Source organism: Bufo gargarizans, chromosome 4, assembly GCF_014858855.1.
Source record: "Bufo gargarizans isolate SCDJY-AF-19 chromosome 4, ASM1485885v1, whole genome shotgun sequence".
Classification (NCBI taxonomy): domain Eukaryota; kingdom Metazoa; phylum Chordata; class Amphibia; order Anura; family Bufonidae; genus Bufo; species Bufo gargarizans.
In genome coordinates, this window is record NC_058083.1 from 303,329,220 (window position 1) to 303,351,522 (window position 22,303).

At 41.7% G+C, this 22,303-nt stretch overlaps 1 protein-coding gene across 1 annotated transcript in view; it reads left to right on the plus strand.

The window, feature by feature from the left end:
- CLVS2 (clavesin 2) overlaps nucleotides 1–20,399 on the plus strand; it is a 54,754-nt gene extending 34,355 nt beyond the window's left edge. The window contains exons 3-5 of the mRNA XM_044292330.1: nucleotides 4,807–4,917; nucleotides 8,277–8,500; nucleotides 20,309–20,399. Of these exons, the coding sequence (XP_044148265.1) occupies nucleotides 4,807–4,917; nucleotides 8,277–8,500; nucleotides 20,309–20,399 (426 nt within the window). The remainder of the gene's footprint in view (nucleotides 1–4,806; nucleotides 4,918–8,276; nucleotides 8,501–20,308) is intronic.
- The last annotated feature ends 1,904 nt before the right edge of the window (nucleotides 20,400–22,303 follow it).

Below are 22,303 nucleotides of genomic sequence, written 5' to 3' on the forward strand. Positions count from 1 at the left end.
AATAAATATACATTGCTAAAATAAGAGGGATAACCTTTTTTAGCTCTGTCCCAAGTAGCATCAATAACTTAAAGTGGTTGGCCACTTTCTGGCTACTTGTCACCAATGTGTATGTGAGATAACTATATTACAATGGCTAATATAACCTTTGTCTATGTTCTATATTTTAAAAGTCATGTCCCCTTGTTAGGCAGATCTTCTATGTTGTCCACACAGAGGTCCTGTCCATAAGATGGCCGCTGATGGAGGGTTATGTGACCAGGCAAATGCTGTAACCTCTTTTTGATGTGTCCAGCATTCAAACACAATGCACCTGCAATAAACTCCCAACAGTGCAAATAGTTATGGCAGTTTATTTGAACAGAGGAGACATCACATTGATGTGATTTGACTGGTCACGTGACCCTCCAACAGCAGCTATTTTATGGACTACTGTGTGGACAGCACAAAAGACATACCTTATGAAATATAGAAAATGGTGCAGAATTTCGACTAAGGCTATATTAGTAATTGCCATCTAATCATCTTATATAAATATATATATATATATATATATATATATACATTGGTCAATAGTAACCAGAAAGTGGCCAACCCCCTTAAAGAGTTATTACCCACTTGGGTATCCAGATCTTAGCCATAAATAGCTGAGCTGGAAATACCCCTTCAAGACTTTACTACGTGTGGGCGGGTGCTGAGTAAGTGACGCTGTCTCGGGGGGGGCGGAGCGCTGCCGGAGACTCGGCTCAGATCGTGCATCGTGGGGACAGTGGAGCAGCCAAGAGGCTGGTCGGGGAGTGTAGAAGGGAGATGGGAAGAGTGAGTGACCGGGGACGGGGGCTCCTCTCGCCATCCCCGGCCCCCTCTCCGCCCTCCGACCAGCGTCATCACCCCAGTCCCGCCCACCCCACGTGTCCAGCAATTCAACTGGATCCCATTCAAATACGCCGACAATGCGCGCCCTTTTGTGAAACGACTGCTCCAGGTCAGTAACCTCCATGCAACCACCCCTCCAACTCATCTCCCCCACCCCTGACACCTATCCCACCCTGGCCTCCACCATCTTGGACTCAGTTTTCACTCACACACCCAAAATTCATAATTTTTATTAATTACCCCTTGCTAATTCCATACATACACACAGACACATACATTTACCTCTATACTCTCAGCTACACTTTCCGTACTCCATTTTCATACCTTATATGTTACCACATTCCCCCTCCTTTTTTATAAAGTGTTCCCCCCCCCCCCTTTATCTGGAACTCCCCTCACATAATCCTCCTACGCCTCCCCAAGGACCAAAATACACCCCCTACGCCTCCCCAAGGGCAAAAATGCACCTTACACACGGCCATAATTATGCCACTTTGGCCAGATGATCGGGACACCAAAACATTACGTTCTTAGTAGATAGCCAGCTATGGGCGCACATTCTAATGCCAACGTCCAATGTACCTCCAATGAATCCCCTTGAGACTACCTCACTTTTATTATCACATTTTTTACCATGCCTCTATTTATATACATTTTTATCAGTAAGTGCTTCAATGAAATATGTATGTTTTTAATATTATTTTTTCCATCTAATTTAATTCATTTTTTTAATGTGGATTTACGCATCTACTTTTTTACACATGTGTATGCAGATTTACTCTCGCTACGTTTTATTATCCACACTTATCTATTATTCACAAAATTCCATGTATGTGATCGATACATTTCTTTCTGTAGACTTGATAAAGGGGTCATGACCCCGAAACGCATTGTCCTGAATAAACCAATTTGCTCTCTATCTTTGGTTGTGGATTTGCGCCCGTTACTCTGTCCGTTTTCTTTTGGACTTCCTTGGTCCACCAAACCTACAGTTACTATCTTATATGAAGGATGGCCTTATGCCTATCCCATGCATGCTTAAACTCCTTCACTGTATTTACAGCTACCACTTCTGCAGGAAGGCTATTCCATGCATCCACTACTCTCTCAGTAATACTTCCTGATATTACTTTTAAACATTTGCCCCTCTAATTTAAAACTATGTCCTCTTGTAGCAGTCCCTCTCTCTCGTCTTTATTTCAAGCTATACATGTTAAGGTCCTTTAATCTTTCCTGGTAAGTTTTATCCTGCAATCCATGTACTAGTTTAGTAGCTCTTCTCTGAACTCTCTCCAAAGTATCAATATCCTTCTGGAGATATGGTCTCCAGTACTGAGCACAATACTCCAAATGAGGTCTCACTAGCGCTCTGTAGAGCGGCATGAGCACTGGTGATGGACGAACACCTGCCGGGACGGTTCGCGAACGCGATCGCGCGAACGTGATCAAATGTTCGCGAACCGCAAGTTCATTTTAATGGCAGGCAAACCTGAAAAACCTTCAGCTCATATTTGCAGCCAAGAATTAATTACTAGAAGTGCACAAATAGTCCCACAACATGGACAGTGACATACCAGATGTATTATTCGAATTTGCGATCTCCATTTATTTTTTTCAATGCGAAATATCGGCAATATAATTTTCGCGTACACGAATGCACAAATGCACTATATACAGTACCCAAATACACTATAAAGAAAGTATATTGGTATATAACACCCCGCTTCAATCAGTTTTTTGGGGGATGACTGGTAGATCACACCAGTAGAAATTATTTGTTCCAATAACACTTGTCCCTCTATATACCTGCAGTATCGCAGCAGAACCGTACACAACTGCCACACAATACAAATACACTATATTATACTTTCTAACATAGAAAGCATATTATAACATTGTACAAGGGAGGCAATCCATTAGAATATACATAAAGATAAAACGTAACCTTTAATAATTTTACTATAAGGGTCCATTCACACGTCCATAAGTGATTTGACTCGCAAAACATGGACATTGGCAATGTACATTCCACAATTTGTGGACCGCACATCGCCGACACTATAATAGAAAATGCCTAATCTTGTCTGCGGAAACAGAAGCACAGATGCAGAAGTGCAGATCCGGACAGCACATTCCGGCCCCATTGAACATCAATGGGTCTGCACCCATTCCGCAAAATTGCCGAACGGATGGGGACCCATTTTGCGGACGTGTGAATGGAAAAGATATCCCTCAAAATGAAAATAAATTAAATTATTAAAGTTAAAGGGGTTCTGCACTTTGTTTTAACTGATGATCTATCATCTGGATAGATCATCAGCATCTGATTGGCGGGGGTCCGAAACCCAGGACCCCCGCCGATCAGCAGTTTGAGAAGCCAGCAGCGCCGCGGCCTTCTCACTGTTTACCGCTGCCCAGTGACGTCACGACTAGTATCAACTAGTATGGGCGGGGCTAAGCTTCATTCAAGTAAACAGAGCTTAGCCCCGCCCAAGCTAGTTGATACTAGTCGTGACGTTACTGGGCCAGCGGTAAACAGCGAGAAGGCCGCAGCGCTGCTGAAGCGCCGCTGCCTTCTCAAACAGCTGATTGGCGGGGGTCCCGGGTGTTGGACCCCCGCCGATCAGATACTGATGATCTATCCAGAGGATAGATCATCAGTTAAAACAAAGTGCAGAACCCCTTTAAGTAAAAAGCATAGATGTGGTAGGCAATAACAAGTGCTCGGTGGCACTAAATCAGGTGCTCGGCGGCACCAAATCAGAAACCATATGTCCTACCACAATCCGGGGGGTTCCAGTGAACATCCATGAATCCCGGAGGGAAAGCAAAAAACATCTATCCCTGGGCTAGATGATGATGTGGTATTGAAGGACAGGGTGGGCAAAGAACTGTCCCTGATATTGCCCGACAGGGAGGTGCTATTCTGGCCCTGATAGCCTAACCACAGACAACCCGCCCTGATAAGAACGACCCTGTCTGGAACCTTACCCTATATAAAAATGGCCCTAGTAAGCCCCTAGGCTCCTGACTTCCAGGTGATCACTGGCAAAACACTGAATGTAAAATGGTGGCAAGATCAGGTTTATTTATAACGTAGGGGGTATGTCCATGTGCTGAAATGTCTCAATTGGCTGTCCTGTACCACCTGATGGATGTGTCATGGGGCAAAGTTCTTCATAATGAAAAATAATATGGCGGGCGCAAATTTCTCCATATGTTCGCATGTTTGGCAAAGCGCGAACAAGCAAAGTTCGCCGCAAAACGACCGCCGGGCGAACCGCAAGCCCATCTCTAATAAGCACCTTCCTCTTTCTACTGGTAATGCCTCTCCCTATACACCCAAGCATTCTGCTAGCATTTCCTGCTGCTCTATGACATTGTCTGCCTACCTTTAAGTCTTCTGAAATAATGACCCCCAAATCCCTTTCCTCAGATACTGAGGTTAGGACTGTATTACTGATTTTATATTCTGCTCTTGTGTTATAAAGCATCTTAATCTTATCCACTAGGACAAGTGTTCTGTGACTCAAGACAGTGTTTGCCTCTTAATTGCTATTTAAGGCCATGGTTGAGGAAAATGTCTTTAATTACTGGCCTTGGTTTGTTTCGCACCCATTGGCAGTTATTTAGCAACAAAGGCCAGAAGACGTGAACTAGATAAGACAAAAATAGCAATTTCTTTACACATTGCATACACTATGCTGAAAGGAAACCTAGAGGCTAATGTAAATTATGCATAAAACCATATTTTAATTTGAAATTCTTTTTTTATAAACTGGTTGCTCAGAGGCATATGTTGCTTACTGAAAAGTCACAAGGCATTGATTCCTGTTATTTTGCCTGGTGGGTTAAACACATTAGTTTTCAAGAATTCATACTTTCTATGCCTTGTGCTAAAATTACAATTTTTTTTTTCTATTTTTTCAGGATAGTTTTCCAGCTCGGTTTGGAGGAATCCATTTTGTCAATCAACCTTGGTACATTCATGCCTTGTACACAGTCATAAGACCCTTTTTGAAGGAAAAGACACGAAAAAGGGTATACTCGTTTTTCAGATATAGAATATATTTACTGGCATCAGATCTAAAAGTAAAAAATTTTGTTCATCTTAACATGCTATTTGATTCTAGCTAAAGGTCTGTGGTTCTGTTTTTTTATGTAGGAAATTATATCTGAGAATAGACCAAGGGTACTTTCACACTTGCAGCAGAGTGAACACTAGCGTTCGGGCGGATCCGTTCTGAACGGATCCGCTCATAATAATGCAGACGGAGGCTCCGTTCAGAACGGATCCGTCTGCATTAAAATGGCAAAAAAAAAGCTAAGTGTGAAAATAGCCTCGGACGGATCCGTCCAGACTTTCAATGTAAAGTCAATGGGGGACGGATCCGCTTGAAGATTGAGCCACATTGTGGCATCTTCAAACGGATCCGTCCCCATTGACTTACATTGTAAGTCTGGACGGATCCGCACGGATCCGCACGCCTCCGCACGGCCAGGCGGACACCCGAACGCTGCAAGCAGCGTTCAGCTGTCCGCCTGTCCGTGCGGAGGCGAGCGGAGCGGAGGCTGAACGCCGCCAGACTGATGCAGTCTGAGCGGATCCGCTCCATTCAGACTGCATCAGGGCTGGACGGCTGCGTTCGGGTCCGCTCGTGAGCTCCTTCAAACGGAGCTCACGAGCGGACCAGCGAACGCTAGTGTGAAAGGAGCCTTACAAATGCATTTCAAGAACGGATCCGTCTTTACATCTGTCATCCGGAGAAAAGGATCCGTTATATATATATTTTTCACATTTTTACCGGTCTGAGCATGTGCAGACCGGAAGGACGGATCCGGCATTGCGGTATTTTGTATGCTGACACTAATACATTCCTATCTAAAAAAAAGCTGGATCCGGAATTCAGGCAAGTGCTCAGTTTTTTGGCTGGAGATAAATCGCAGTATGCTGTGGTATCATCTCCGTCCTGAACAGTCAAAAAGACTAAACTGAAGACATCCTGATGCATCCTGAACGGATTACTCTCCATTCAGAATGCATGGGGATAAAACTGATCAGTTCTTTTCCGGTATAGAGCCCCTAGGACGGAACTCTATGCCGGAAAAGAAAAACGCAAGTGTGAAAGTACCCCAAGTTGTGTTTTATTGTTACATTCACTGTGTTTCCGTGAAAATTGGTTTGTGATGGAGTGATTATCTGAAAGCACACAGGGATCGGTGACTAATGACTTATCAAGTAAGCTATTTGTTACTTGGGATATACTCCATGAAACATTCCCAAACACCAACACAAACCCCCAGTAAGACAGCTAGACAACCCAAAATAGCACACAGTAGCCATATACACTCCAACAATTAGGACACAGCTCCCCAAATCAAGAGCCAGGCCAAGAATACGACTCGCAATTCCCGTCAGACTTCCAGATGTATCTATCATGATGTCTGTTTTCAATGCTCTAGGAGAGCCAAAAATGCTTAAACTTCTCCTGTCCTTTGATGGGCAGCACACAATCCACAGTCTGTACTCTACCTTGCCATGGTACCATGATCTAGCCACAGCAGTAAGAAAAACATCAACCGCACATGTGTAAAGTCCTCTTTTAAAACTTTCCCTGGTTGATGAACCTATGAGATAATCAGCCCAGCTAGCTCAGAAGTGTCCCTGAACAAGGGGTTGAGAAGGGCACCTGCCCCGTTGCTGTCCTAGTAACAGGCAGTCTGGCAATCCTCTCTGCACCAATACATTTCTCACAGTTCTGTCTCTGGCTAGTTTGCTAGGGATAGAGAGCTATTTGCTTTCATGCAAGATGTGCAAATTATTAAAGTCTCTAGCTGGCACAACTGCTTGGATGAGCTATCCAATTTTAAAATGACTACCCTCACCCCTTTCAGCAATATAAATAGATACACCTATGAATTATGTATGAGGAAGGAAAATCATTCACCTTTACTTTTTAGTTTACCAGTATTTCAGATTTTGAGGTCTCTGAAGTATCCTTAAAAATTTCTCACTCTTCAGAAACTGAGTGAAAAAGCTTCTCCATTGCTGGTAAGGTCCAGGTGTCACCATGTACTGACTGGTTAATTCTGACTTGAAAGAGACTGGGAAGCCTTGTTCCAGAAGTTTCCTTGTCACAAGAAAGATCAAGTTAAAAGATAATAGAGATACCCCATCCTCTCATGTAACTGGCATCTGACCTTAACTTGTGCCCTGTGTCTATTAGTGATTCAGCCACCAATAGACTTGTGTGGTCCTTCAGAAGTCATTCTCCTCACAGCTTCCAAAACCCTTTAAAAAAAGTCTTAAAGGGGTTATCTGGGAACACTGAATTTTGCCCGCAGCCTGCCTCTCTAAACAGAAGATTCACACTTACTGGCCATGCTGCCTCCACTGTGTCCATGTTCCAGTCTGTGACTTGTTTTCTTCTGGCACTACATGGGTATGGTCACATGCTCTGCTGCAGCCAGTGGCTTTACCACTGCTGAAGCTAGTGATTGGCTGCAGCAAAGCATTTGACCATGCCCATGCAACACTGGACGTAAACAGTCTAGTGACCAGAATATGGACACAGCAGAGGGGGCGTGGAAGACCAGAGCAGCAGGGAGCAGGTAAGTAATCTTCTATTTAGAGAGTAAGGCTGCGGGCACTTGGTAAATATTCAATATTCCTGGAGAACCCCTTTAAGGGCTTTCTTAATCTGTTCCTGTTTTTTCTACCTTGAACCCTTATTCATTAGGGTTCATATTTCAGTCATGCTGAAAACTTGGCAAGGTTACCATCCTGGAAAATGGTAGTATATATGGCCTAAGATTTTCTAGAGGCCTCATGCTTCACTCTCGACATGTCTTTTCCTGACACTGTGAATCTTTTCAATGTTTTTATCACGATCCAACTGACAATTCTTAGAAATGCATTTACCATAATTGTCTTGTGAAATTTTGGATATTTTTCAAATCTTGCATTCTTCTCATTTGTAATATACAGTATATATTATTTCTTTCTTGTTTTTTTTTTTTATTCAGGTTACCTGTAGCCAAAAATACCCAAAATTATGACTTTAGAATTATTTCTCATGAAATGTATTATTTCCAGTAAGCATTCCACTTGAGTAAAAATTTGTTGGAAAATAAAATATAATTAGAACACCAACCTGATAGTTACTTGCTGTAGGGTCTGATAATTAGTTTTCAGAGCACTCGTTTTTAATGCTTCAAAAATAAAATATTTCTGAAAGAATTGTTAATATTAAATATTCCATGTAAATGAATTCTAAAAGGAAATTCTTTAGAAGTAAATGAAATGCTGTCATTTTTGCACAAGCTTATACTTATTCTTTGCAGAATTAAACAGCTATGTGGAAATAATACGTTTTGTGTTTGCATGTTTTCTTTGATAGATATTTTTACATGGTAATAACCTCAATAGCTTGCATCAGCTGATCCACCCAGAGATTTTGCCTTCTGAGTTTGGAGGAATGTTACCACCGTATGACATGGGAACGTGGGCGAGAACACTCTTGGACCATGAATATGATGATGAAAATGATTACAATGTAGACTCATATAGTATGCCAACAAAAGTAGATATGGAAAAGGATTTGTCTCCTAAAACCATGAAAAGGTAAATTGCACTTACTCTTTGTCAGTGCTGGTAATGTTGAAAATGTCTTAGAATTTATTGGCAGCAAAATTACAGTTAAGAAAGATCAAGAATGTTTTATCAAGAAAGATTAGCTAAATTGAAGTAAAAAAAGATGCAATAGCATACTGTAGTTGTCAATAGTCCTGGGAAAGGAACAGGGAAGGGGGCAAGATTTGTGCACATTTACAAATGGGAGTTTTGGGGAGTTTTCTGGTGTGGTCATGAGCAGGTGTTCCCAAGGTTAAGGTGCAAAGGCCGGGTTTGGGGTGGCACCAAAGCTATGCTGGGTCCCCCGGACACCGTTGAGTGTCACATGTTGCTGCTCTCCGGAAGGGATGGTAAGGTGTAGTGCATGCCAATGGGAAATAAGTCCAGAGAGACAGGTTCTGCAGTAACCAGAGTGCTTCTTTACTGTAGAGATTCAGGTACAAAACAACACAGGTGAGGTATTGGACTGTCTTCTCCAGTCTCCTCCCTGGCAGAAGAAGGGTTTGATACTGAAGAAATTGAGGAAAGGCCGAAGCTAGCTTTCCCTCTGTCTCTTAGAAGGCTGGCATCCTGGTCAGGGGCCCATGGTCTGTAGCTCAATAGTCCAGGTGGTTCCTTGGTCACAGAGCTGGTGACCCATGGTCTATGGCTCAGCGTTCCCATCTCAGCATCTTCTTCTGGTCAATCATGCAGGCTGGCATAAGCATTCCCCTCCAAGCACTGGCCCTTAACTGCAGCACACTAGGGGCTCTGACTGCTCTCCTTATATACAGTTTTAGCTAGATTAGAACCTTCTAGTGGGAGGGGTAGAGTGGACAGACAGACATTGTAACACTTACTCAATGGCAATGACACTGCAGTTTTTCCAGACAAAAACAAGTTTCCAGACATAACAACAGAGCTAAACCAGACAGTCACAAGGTCAGGCTGTCTGGGTTTGGTGGTAAACAACGTCTGTTTTTTCCCTCCAAAACATAGTCTTCTTTAAACTCTATGGCAGCTGTGGAAAATTGCCAGCTTCTCATTAAAAGTCCTAACAGTCTCTCAGTGTTCATTAACCCTTTCCACTGAGCCTTGCAAATACAGTGATAATGAACAGGAAATATATCACAACATATAAAATGCAGTAGCAGTACAGTGATAAACAGTATAAGTTAACCTTTTCAAGTGAAATAAAGTAAGAAGTTTATAACTTTGCATAGGGTGAATATTTATTGTGCATTAACTTGATAACGACCAAGCGCTGTACATATACAGCACATGATGCTGGGCTTTAATCCAAAGTGACATACATGTATGGTACTGGATTAAGGCGCCTAGCCAGGGCCGAGGAGGAGACTATGCAGTGAACAGAGGAAGCCGCTGTGCCACTTCCTTTATTAGACCCGGTGATCACGTGTTCGGCAAGTGTCTTGGTTATAGTAGAGCTGCAGGGTCTTAGAAGATACTAATCAGTCCCCTGGATTCCCTATTTACAGTTGAAAAGGTACAAAAATATGACTGCTTAGTTGCAAAAATAAGTAAAAATATAATAAAATACAAATGAAAGAAAATATTAAAAAAACACCAAAATGTCCACAACAACCAAAACTGTAGCCATAGTCTCTCTCGTTCAAACAAAACTCATTTTAATAAAAAAAAAATTAAGTTTTATTTTTTCTCCAAATAAAACAAAAAAACTACTTTTTTTCTGTTCAATATAAAGGAAAGCATTTTCTGTTTTATGCATCTCATAACGGAATGCTACAATTAGAGATAAGGGAAGTATTAAAAAATTTTATTCAGCTGCTTCACCGAATTTAACAAAAAAAATCTGCTTTCTGATAAATTGCTTCTCTACTCTATAAATAAAAAAAATGTAATACTTACCTGATCCATTTGCTTGCGATGGTTCACCTGCAGCCACCTTGCTTGTTGTCATCACGCCAGCCATTGTGATTACGTCATACATCACCCCGCACAGGATTTTGTCCGAGATCTTCAAGTAAGATGGCAGTGGGAAGCCTGACATGAGCAAATGAAGCAGGAGGATATTATTTTTTTATTCTTTTTACACTATTTCAGGTTAAATGATTTGTTACCGCGAAGCACGAGGAAATTCAGCTACGCGGCTAATCAAATTTATCCTGAAATTCGTATCGAAGTCCACTGCTCATCCCTAGATACATTGCTAAACGCAAGTATGAACTCCCCCTTACAGATCCAATTGGATTCAACACTCTTGTATTAACCACTTAAGGACCACAGGTTTATACCCCCCTAGTGACCAGGCCCTTTTTTACAAATCGGCACTCCACAACTTTAGCGGTTTATTGCTCGGTCATGCAACTTACCACCCAAATGAATTTTTTTCTCACTAATAGAGCTTTCATTTGGTGGTATTTCATTGCTGCTGACATTTTTACTTTTTTTGTTATTAATCAAAATTTAACTATTTTTTTGCAAAAAAATGACATTTTTCACTTGTAAAATTTTGCAAAAAAAACGACTTCCATATATAAATTTTTCGCTAAATGTATTGTTCTACATGTCGTTGATAAAAAAAAAAAATGTTTGGGTAAAAAAAAAAATGGTTTGGGTAAAAGTTATAGCGTTTATAAACTGTGGTACAAAAATGTGAATTTCCGCTTTTTGAAGCAGCTCTGACTTTCTGAGCACCTGTCATGTTTTCTGAGGTTTTACAATGGCCAGACAGTAGAAAACCCCCACAAATGACCCCATTTCGGAAAGTAGACACCCTAAGGTATTCACTGATGGGCATAGTGAGTTCATAGAACTTTTTATTTTTTTGTCACAAGTTAGCGGAAAATTATGATTTTTTTTTTCTTACAAAGTCTCATATTCCACTAACTTGTGACAAAAAATAAAAACTTCCATGAACTCACTATACCCATCACAAAATACCTTGGGGTGTCTTCTTTCCAAAATGGGGTCACTTGTGGGGTAGTTATACTGCCCTGGCATTTTAGGGGCCCAGATGCGTGAGAAGAAGTTTGAAATCAAAATCTGTAAAAAATGACCGGTGAAATCCGAAAGGTGCTTTTTGGAATGTGTGCCCCTTTGCCCACCTAGGCTGCAAAGAAGTGTCACACATGTGGTATCGCCGTACTCAGGAGAAGTTGGGGAATGTGTTTTGGGGTGTCATTTTACATATACCCATGCTGGGTGAGATAAATATCTGGGTCAAATGCCAACTTTGTATAGAAAAATGGGAAATGTTGTCTTTTGCCAAGATATTTCTCTCACCCAGCATGGGTATATGTAAAATGACACCCCAAAACACATTCCCCAACTTCTCCTGAGTACGGCAATACCACATGTGTGACACTTTTTTGCAGCCAAGGTGGGCAAAGGGGCACACATTCCAAAGAGCACCTTTCTGATTTCGCAGGCCATTTTTTACAGATTTTGATTGCAAACTACTTCTCACGCATATGGGCCCCTAAAATGCCAGGGCAGTATAACTACCTCACAAGTGACCCCATTTTGGAAAGAAGACACCCCAAGGTACTCCGTGAGGGGCATGGCGAGTTCCTAGAATTTTTTATTTTTTGTCGCAAGTTAGTGGAATATGAGACTTTGTAAGGAAAAAAAATGAAATAAAAAATCATCATTTTCCACTAACTTGTGACAAAAAATAAAAAATTCTAGGAACTCGCCATGCCCCTCACGGAATACCTTGGGGTGTCTTCTTTCCAAAATGGGGTCACTTGTGGGGTAGTTATACTGCCCTGGCATTTTAGGGGCCCATATGCGTGAGAAGTAGTTTGCAATCAAAATCTGTAAAAAATGGCCGGTGAAATCCGAAAGGTGCTCTTTGGAATGTGTGCCCCTTTGCCCACCTAGGCTGCAAAAAAGTGTCACACATCTGGTATCGCCGTACTCAGGAGAAGTTGGGGAATGTGTTTTGGGGTGTCATTTTACATATACCCATGCTGGGTGAGAGAACTATCTTGGCAAAAGACAACATTTCCCATTTTTTTATACAAAGTTGGCATTTGACCAAGATATTTTGAGGGTCTCCGCAATCATTACATGTATGGCCAGAATTAGGAGTTTCTGCTATTCTCCTTATATTGAGCATACAGGTAATAAGATTATTTTTTTCCGTTCAGCCTCTGGGCTGAAAGAAAAAAATGAACGGCACAGATTTCTTCATTCGCATCGATCAATGTGGATGAAAAAATCTCTGCCCAAAATAAAAAAAAGGAGGGGAAAGGCGTTTGCCAGGACATAAGAGCTCCGCCCAACATCCATACCCACTTAGCTCGTATGCCCTGGCAAACCTGATTTCTCCATTCACATCAATCGATGTGGATGAATAAATCATTGCCGGGATTTTTTATATTTTTTTTATATATACAAAGTGTTTGCCAAAGTATATGAACACCGCCGCCTCCTCAGCTCATATGCCTCGGCAAACGTATCTTTTACTGCAGAGGAGAAATCTCGTCTTGCAGCGCCGCATACACCGACTTGTGTGTAATCTGACAGCAGCGCAATGCTTCAGAATGCACATCAGTGCTGCAGCTAGTTGATCGCTTGGTCCACCTAGAAGGTAAAAAAACAAAAAAACAGGCCGCAACGCAATAAATTTATTAACATTAACTTTAGAGAACATTAACTTTTATAAACTTTTGAAACAGAACAATAACTTTTTTGCTTACCGGTGATTTTTTTTACCTTTATTGGGCAAACCTCTCCTTCCCCATGGGACAATGTGCAAAGCGCAAATCGCCCAGAGATGTGGCGAAGTACATTATGCACTTTGTCCCAGGTGAAAGGAGAGGTTTGTGGCAGCTCTGTGTGAAAGGGCCCTAAGACCCCTGTGTGCCTGTCCTATGTGCGCAATCCCTATGCTAATAGTGTACCTGAGTGTGGAACTTGCGGAATCACTCCCCTATGCATAGGGCAGACTGGTCAGGACAGTCAGGACAAAAAAAGGTGGTGTCACGCCTTATTCCACCCTTGCTACAGACACAACATCTTTTTCTTGGGGAACGTTGAGTTGGGGTACCAGGATAGACAGACAGGAAGTGTCTGCCATGCAGCCGGCTCACTACATCAGGGCCTTGGGGCACGGACCCTCCTGGATACAGGATTTCCGAAATGATCTCTTCCTGGAATTTTAGGAAGGATCCTGTTCTCCCAGCCTTACTGTAGAGAACAAAACTATTGTACATCGCCAATTGGATCAAATAAACAGACACCTTCTTATACCAGTGTCTAGGGAGCCAACATCTGGTCATTGAAGTCCACCCCTCCCATGTGAAGGTTATAGTCGTGGACAGAGAGGGGTTTCACAATGACTCCAGTTGCCCTTTCAATTTGTACAGCCGTGTCTGCGTGAATGGTGGACAGAAGGTAAACGTCCCTCTTGTCCCTCCACTTCACTGCGAGCAGTTCTTGGTCACACAAGGCAGCCCTCTCCCCCCGTGCAAGTCGGGTACTAACGAGCCGTAGGGGGAAGCCCCGGCGACTAGGTCGCGCGGTGCCACAGCATTGAATTCCGACTAGATGTAAGTGCCGAAAGAGGGCCACGCTTGAGTAAAAATTGTCCACGTATAAGTGGTACCCCTTGTGGACTAAGGGTGACACCAAGTCCCAGACAATCTTGCCACTGCTCCCCAGGTAGTCAGGACATCCGACCGGCTCCAGTTTTGAGTCTTTTCCCTCATAGACCCTAAAACGATATGTATAGCCTGTGGCCCTTTCACAGAGCTTATACAGTTTGACCCCATACCGGGAGCGCTTGCTGGTGATGTACTGTTTTATGCCAAGGCGCCCAGTAAAATGTACTAGGGACTCGTCTATGCAGATGTTTTGATTAGGGGTATACGCATCTGCAAATCTGGATGACAAATGGTCTATGAGGGGCCGAATTTTATGGAGCCGGTCATAAGCAGGGTGGCCTCTTGGATGACAGGTGCTATTGTCAGCGAAATGCATAAAGCACATGATGGCCTCAAAACGCTCCCTAGACATTGCAGCAGAGAACATGGGCATGTAATGTATTGGGTCTTTAGACCAATATGACCGCAATACATTTTTTTTTGTTAGACCCATGCTGAGGAGAAGGCCCCAAAAATTTTTTAACTCGGAAACTGTGACTGGTTTCCACCGGAAAGGCACCGGAAAACTGTGTGGCATAGCGGTTGGTTTCAGCCACATCTAGGTCATAGAGATCCGCGGTGAAGAACAGCTCAAAAAACTGAAGGGCCGATCCTAAATGAGCCGTCTCCACGCAAACTCCAGACTGGGCGGTGAAAGGGGGCAATACGGGTGCGGCGGAAGCAGGGGATTGCCAATTAGGATTTGCCAGTACCTCTGGGAGACTAAGGGTTCTACGGGCCTGTGAACGCGGTGGCTGCGACGGGGGAGTTATTGCACGTGCCACCGTACCAGCTGGAACTGCCCTTCTGGTGCTCGCCACTTCACCAGGGAATACGGCAGTGCTGGTAGAAGGTCCAGGGTGTGCTGCGCTGCTGGTGTATGCCGCACCATAAACAAGATCAGCGCTAGCACCACTCTGCTGCAAATGAGGATCATCATGCGGGGTATGCAGAACTCTGACATGGGATCGGGTACGCCTGACCGTAGCAGGGACCTCTACCTCGTCATCTTTGCTAGCGGTTAGAGTGCCACTGCTGTCTACAGGTTCATATTCTGAACCACTGGATTCAGCGGGTGAGGCGTCCCCATCGCTTTCATCCATCACGGCCAGAATCCTGTAGGCCTCTTCAGTGGAATACCCCTTGTTTGACATTTTGGGTTCACTAAATTTAGGGGGTATTCCTCTGAGACTACCCGGGAAAAAGAGCAAACCTACCTAGTGAAAAGGAGTGCTTGCGAAGTAAAGCTGCGAACGCTAATAAAGATCCAAAAAGCTCAAAAGTGATCTTTATAGCGGCGCAGCGATTTTACAGTGTTTTTGCAGTGATCAGAAAAAAAAATTCTGTCACTGCGGTGGGGCGGACTGAACGCAAGTGTGCGCACAAGATCAGGCCTGATCGGGTGAACACTGCGTTTTTTGTAGAACCTAAGATGACCCTAATGTACTGATATAGATCTGATTGCGATCAGTATTGATCACTTACAGATACTATATAGTACTAGTGCTGATTATCGACAGCGATGACGCTGATCAGCGACTAATCAGTGACTGCGGTGCGGTGGGCTGGGCGCTAAACTACCTAGCAAGTAGCTAACTACCTGGCAGGGAAGAGGGACCCTTACAGGGGGGGGGGGGGTGATCAATGACAGGGGGGTGGATAAGGGGGTGATCAGGGTGATCAGGGAGTCTAATATGGGTGATCAGGTGCTAAATAAGGGGTTAATAAATGACAGGGTAATATCTAATGTGTAGTGTGGTGACTTGGTGCTACTTACAGAGCTGCCTGTGTCCTCTGGTGGTCGATCCAAGCAAAAGGGACCACCAGAGGAGCAGGTAGCAGTTATATAAGACGCTATTTTCAAAATAGCGTCTGACATGCCTCTTTCATTGGTCGTTTCAAAAATCCACAGCCTGCCAGCCAATGATCGCGGCCGGCAGGCTGTAGATGAACTTGTGCACTACGCGTTACTGTGAACGCGCGCTCCTTTGTCCGCGCGTTCACAGGAAATCTCGGCTCACGCCAATCGGCGTTAGTGGAGATGACGCCAATCGGCGTTAGTGTAGCCTGAGAGCGCCGCAGCAATGACGCCTTTCGGCGTTAGGTGTGCGGCAAGCGGTTAAAGGGGTCCAACTGCAGGGAACTCCACAATCAAATGATTGGGGGACCCCAAGGGCCTTGTATGAATTGAGCGGTAGTGCATATGTGTGACCAGCACTCCATTCACTTCTCTAGGATTTACCAGAAATATCCTAGCATTGTACTTAACAGTGTTATGTCAGTGGTCAGTGCCCACCGCCGCTATGCTGCTCACCATTCTACCTGGAGTTCTCTGCAAGCTGATGCCTCCATTGCTCCAGTCTCTGTTCCCTTAGGGCATGCACACGCTCTCCTGTGGCCTTTTAAAATGCCAGTCTGCATGCTCACTAAACTTTCCCCCAGCCAATGACTGAAGGTCCCTGAATATTTAAGGCACCCTCTACATGCAGAGGTTACCTGAGCTTTAACCCCTTAGGGACCCATGACATACCAGTAAAGAGCCTGTGAGATCCAGCCCCCGGAAGCTGTATGAGTAATACACACAGTATTACTCATACAGCCAATGCATTCCAATACAGAAGCATTGGAATGCATTGTAAAGGATTAAACCCCCAAAAGTTCAAGTCCCAAAGTGGGACAAAAAAGAAAGTGAAAAAGAAAGTTGAAAAAAAAAGTTTCCCCCCCAAAAAATTAAAAGTTTCAAGTAAAAATAAACAAAAACGTCATTTTCCCAAAATAAAGTTAAAAGAAATTGGTAAAAAATAGGGGGGGAAAAAGTATACATATTAGGTATCGCCGCGTCCGTATTGACCGGCTATATAAACATGTCACATCAACTAACCCCTCAGATGAACCCCGTAAAAAAATAAAAAATAAAAACTGTGCTAAATAAACCATTTTTTTCACCTTACATCACAAAAAGTACAACAGCAAGTGATCAAAAAGGCGTTTGCCCACCAAAATAGTACCAATCTAACCGTCACCTCATCCTGCAAAAAATGAGCCCCTACCTGAGACAATCGCCTAAAAAATAAAAAAACTATGGCTCAGAATATGGAGAACCTCAAACATAATTTTTTTGTTTTAAAAAGCTGTTATTGTGTAAAACTTACATAAATAAAAAAAAAGTATACATATTTGGTATCGCCGTGTTCGTATCGAACGGCTCTATAAAAATATCACATGACCTAACCCCTCAGATGAACACTGTAAAAACATTTAAATAAAAACTGTGCTAAATAAACATTTTTTGTCACCTTACCTCACAAAAAGTGTAGCAAGCGATCAAAAAGTCACACGCACCCCAAAATAGTGCCAATAAAACCATCATCTCATCCCGCAAAAATCATACCCTACCCAAGGTAATCGCTCAAAAACTGAAAAAATTATAGCTCTCAGATTATGGAAACACTAAAACATGATTTTTTTTGCTTCAAGAAAGAAATCATTGTGTAAAACTTACATAATTAAATAAAAAAGTATACATATTAGGTATCGCCACATCCGTGACAACCTGGTCTATAAAAATATCACATGATCTAACCTGTCAGATGAATGTTGTAAATAACAAAAAATAAAAACGGTGCTATTTCATATGCACCCTAAACTAGTACCAACAATACTGCCACCCTATCTCGTAGTTTCTAAAATGGGACCTTTTTTTGGAGTTTCTACTCTAGGAGTGCATCAGGGGGGCTACAAATGGGACATGGTGTAAAAAAAAAACAGTCCAGCAAAATCTGCCTTCCAAAAACCGTATGGCATTCCTTTCCTTCTGCGCCCTGCCGTGTTCCCGTACACCTGTTACGACGACCACATATGGGGTGTTTCTGTAAACTATAGAATTAGGGCCATAAATATAGAGTTTTGTTTGGCTGTTAACCCTTGCTTTGTTACTGGGGAAAAAATTATTAAAATGGAAAATCTGCCAAAAAAGTGAAATTTTGAAATTGTATCTATATTTTCCATTTAATACTTGTGGAACACCTAAAGGGTTAACAATGTTTGTAAAATCTGTTTTGAATACCTTGAGGGGTGTAGTTTCTTAGATGGGTGCACTTTTATGGAGTTTCGACTCTAGGGGTGCATCAGGAGGGCTTCAAATGGGACATGGTGTAAAAAAAAACAGTACAGCAAAATCTGCCTTCCAAAAAACGTATGGCATTCCTTTCCTTCTGCACCCTGTCTTATGCCTGTACAGTAGTTTACGACCACATATGTGGTGTTTCTGTAAACTACAGAATCAGGGCCATAAAGATTGATCTATTTTCCATTAATTCTTGTGGAACACCTAAAGGGTTAACAAAGTTTGTAAAATCTGTTTTGAATACCTTGAGGGGTGTAGTTTATAGAATGGGGTCATTTGATTCTAAACTTCTAAGCCTTGTAACATCCCCAAAAAATAAAATATCATTCCCAAAATGATCCAAACATTAAGTAGACATATGGGGAATGTAAAGTAATAACATTTTTTGGAGGTATTACTATGTATTATAGAAGTAGAGAAATTGAAACATGGAAATTAGCAATTTTTTTTAAAAAAATGGTAAATTTTGTATTTTTTATGAATAAAAATGATTTTTTTTAACTTTATTTTAGTGTCATGAAGTACAATATGTGATGAAAAAACTGTCTCAGAATGGTCTGGATAAGTCAAAGTGTTTTAAAGTTATCAGCACTTAAAGTGACACTGGTCAGATTTGAAAAAAATGGCCAAGTAAGGTGAAATAGGGCCGAGTCCATAAGGGGTTAAGGTTCCCTGTGACCACGAAAGGTGTTTGGAAGATCTAGTGCTTCAAGTCTGTGCTTAAGTTCCTCTGTCTGTGCTACAGTCTTGGTTTCCGCCAGCCTTGTTCCTGCATCCACTACTACCCTGCCCACAAGCTCTCCTAGTGTCTCCTGTTCTGTGTTACCAATAATACGCAGTTCCAGTATTGTGACTGTCCAGACCATTTCTGAGTTTGCGGTATGGTTTCCCTGCATACCAGCCTTCTAGCCAAATTTCCAACAATCATGTTCTGCCTAAAACCCCATTATCTGTATAAGTGATTGTTCAGAATATACTTGCAGTTGTGTGTTTTCTGTGCCTAGAGCTTTTGATGCTTTCACCGGTATCCCTGACCTAAGTAGGTCAGCTGCCAACTGTATTGGGACTATCCTAGGAGGTAGCAGTCTGGTTGCTCCCCTGTGGCAAAGGCCAGATCCCTGTACAGGGGTTAAAGAGTGAATACTGTGAAAGTGCCGGAATAATGCCCTAATGGTTTAGCCTAAAGCCAAACCAGTTAGTTGACACAGTGGGTAATCATTTGCTAATATTTAACAAGCAGGCCCGTAGAAGGGACCTCGTAGGTCCCTGTTCACATAATTGCTAGGGGTTTCAGTGGTCGGTAGGAGTCTTCAGCATTCATCCATTTATCAGTTATAATGTCGGCAGGTGATACAGGTCGTGAGCAGTTAAACCCTTTTAAGAATATATATTTTATACTCCATTGACTTCTGCAAGGTAAATTTGGATTCCTCAGACTTGCACCTGGTATACTGGGGGGAATAACATTGGCTGCTAAATGAAATAAATTTTCCTTTGATGTATTTTGTATTATTGTAATAAGTCTAAAATTATTCTATGAGAAAATTCAGATTGCACACCAGATGAAAACCCAAAAGAAATATGAAATCCCTGCATACATTTTGTTCATAGCAATGATGAAGATAAAGCATGTGATATGCTGGAAATAAGGAGACATAGAAAAGATAATAGAGACATCAGTGTATGAAAGTATCAAACTATATGTTCAACTGAGTATAAATAATGTAAACTGAATTAATTTTATTCATAATTTATCATCTGTATTTATTAGCAGGCCTAAATATAGTTTTTCTCGAAGGATGCAGTAGGGAGGTTTGAATTCTCAGAGCACAGTATCTCATTTTTGCCTAGCAACATGCATATGAATAAAGAACAAGTAAGAAATACAGTGCTGTGTAGTTTTACTCTGCTATTTCTAGGGCATGAATATGTATTGAATCTGCAATGTTTTCCATCGCAAATTATAGACATTATTGAATGTCAAGACATTATCCTTAGGGCTGTTGGGAACATTGTGCTGTGAATCTGAAAAACAGTCCTTATTTTTTTGTTGGTTTGCAGATCTCAATCAGTAGTGGATCCTGGGGTGTTGAAACACAATGACAAAAACGAAGACGATAACACACAGCAGCCCTTACTATCTCTTGATTAGTAGGAAATCTGCAATGCTCATGATATGGAAGAGGAGGGATCATTTTCAACAACTACTAAACACCCTACAGGAATGTACCAACTGGAAATGTATCAGATATGTTAATGATGCATAATGTAATATTATTTAAAAAAACAGGTTTTCTCTACTGTCCAAGTGTTAAGGACGCCACTGATTAATGCTTTTATTCTGTAAGTGCCAACGTGTGGTTTGTACATAGAATCCAAAGTATCTCTCTGTAGATTTATATGCGCTCATTTGAACACTTCTGTGAAAAATGATATTTCACCCATCCAAATCAAAGTTGTGTCATGGAAAAAATACAAAAGACAACGCATATTATTATATTAGGTTCCATCCTTTTATATAAAGCCATATAGCAGCCACCATACTGCTTTTATTCTGAATATTGCATAAAGACATTTCCATATATAATTGCTTTACTTAAATCTGGGCAAGTCGTTTGCTGCTTGTTGGAGAAGTCCTAGGAAGATGCAGCAAAGCATGTTGGCTTTACAAAACAAGAGAACCAAGCTCGTGATGTGCCAAACTGCTTTGTTATTGAGATTTGCAAGGATAGATTTGCTTTTCTTAGATATATATCTTTTTGTTTTTACATTATTAGTATTATTTCCTCCAACCAGAAACTGGAGTGTGTAACCAGTGCAAGTAGAACTATTTTTGGACTCTCCGATGAATTTGTCAAGCAGTGCTTCTCAGAAACGGAGCTACAGTATTTCATCGTTGATAGTAGATATGTCTTCAGTATTGTACATTGATTACTACGGGTTGGTGTGTTCACAGACCTACAGTCATCCTCTAAAGTTACACTCTTGTTTTTTTTTTTACTGTGGTTTTGGTCGGTGTCCAAACTGTTTTTCACGGCTTTGATGATGATTATTGTATAACACAGGATGGAGGAGACGTTGCCATTGCTCGTTCTTTAAGTAATTTGTGTAGGAGGCATTCTTTTTGTCATTGATAGTTATTGTATCTTGTGATTTTCTATGTTTTCAAGCATCATTTCCGCCAACTAAAGAGACTGAAGTCACCAGTCGAACTATAAATTTCTACACATTTCCCACACAATTTTTTTCATATAATTTGTTCTAATTTTAATGTATCCTAAAACTGTGATTGTGTATATTTTTAATGTGTTGTCCTATTTATTTTCAAAGCACTAGGTTAGCAAGTACTGGTGAATTCCCATTTAAACTACAGGCTTATGATATGGATACCTCTATTAGCTGGGGTATTTTGACCTATTTCTTATGGGTATTTCAAAAGGCTACTTTTGATCCAGCATAATATCAAAGTATTACTATAGCTTGCATATCAGTATTTGTTATTATATGGTACTTTCATAGGACTGGCTTGTATGCAGATGAATTAGTTGTTTTTAATGGTATAAGTGAATATGGTTTCACATTTCCTTTTTGCAACACGCAGCACTACATTAGTGGCTGAAAAGTTAATAAATAAATAATTATGTAAGTATATACATGAACATAAGTTCAAGACCTAAAACACAAAATCTTATTATGGTGTGATACAGTTTCTTAACACTGCACCCATATGCTGCTGTGGGCCGTACTGTAGCTCTATGTGCCTCATATTTGATATAACAAGAGGCTGGACCCTGTGCTCCAATGCATGCCATGCTACTATGCTATTGGTTCTAGAGGACAGTACAGTACCTTACACAGATATGAGATAGTGGCATATGAAGTGCCGAATAGGGTCATATCATATGAAGTGCCACAGGGACTCCTTGTGCTGTTGTTTGCGTTCTTTGCTCTTGGCTTTTCAGTTTGCATGAGGCTTAAAAGCTTCACTGTGCTTTGAGAAAACATTTGATGTCTCATAGCAACTTATCAAAAGTTCTGCTCGATAGCTAGAAGGAG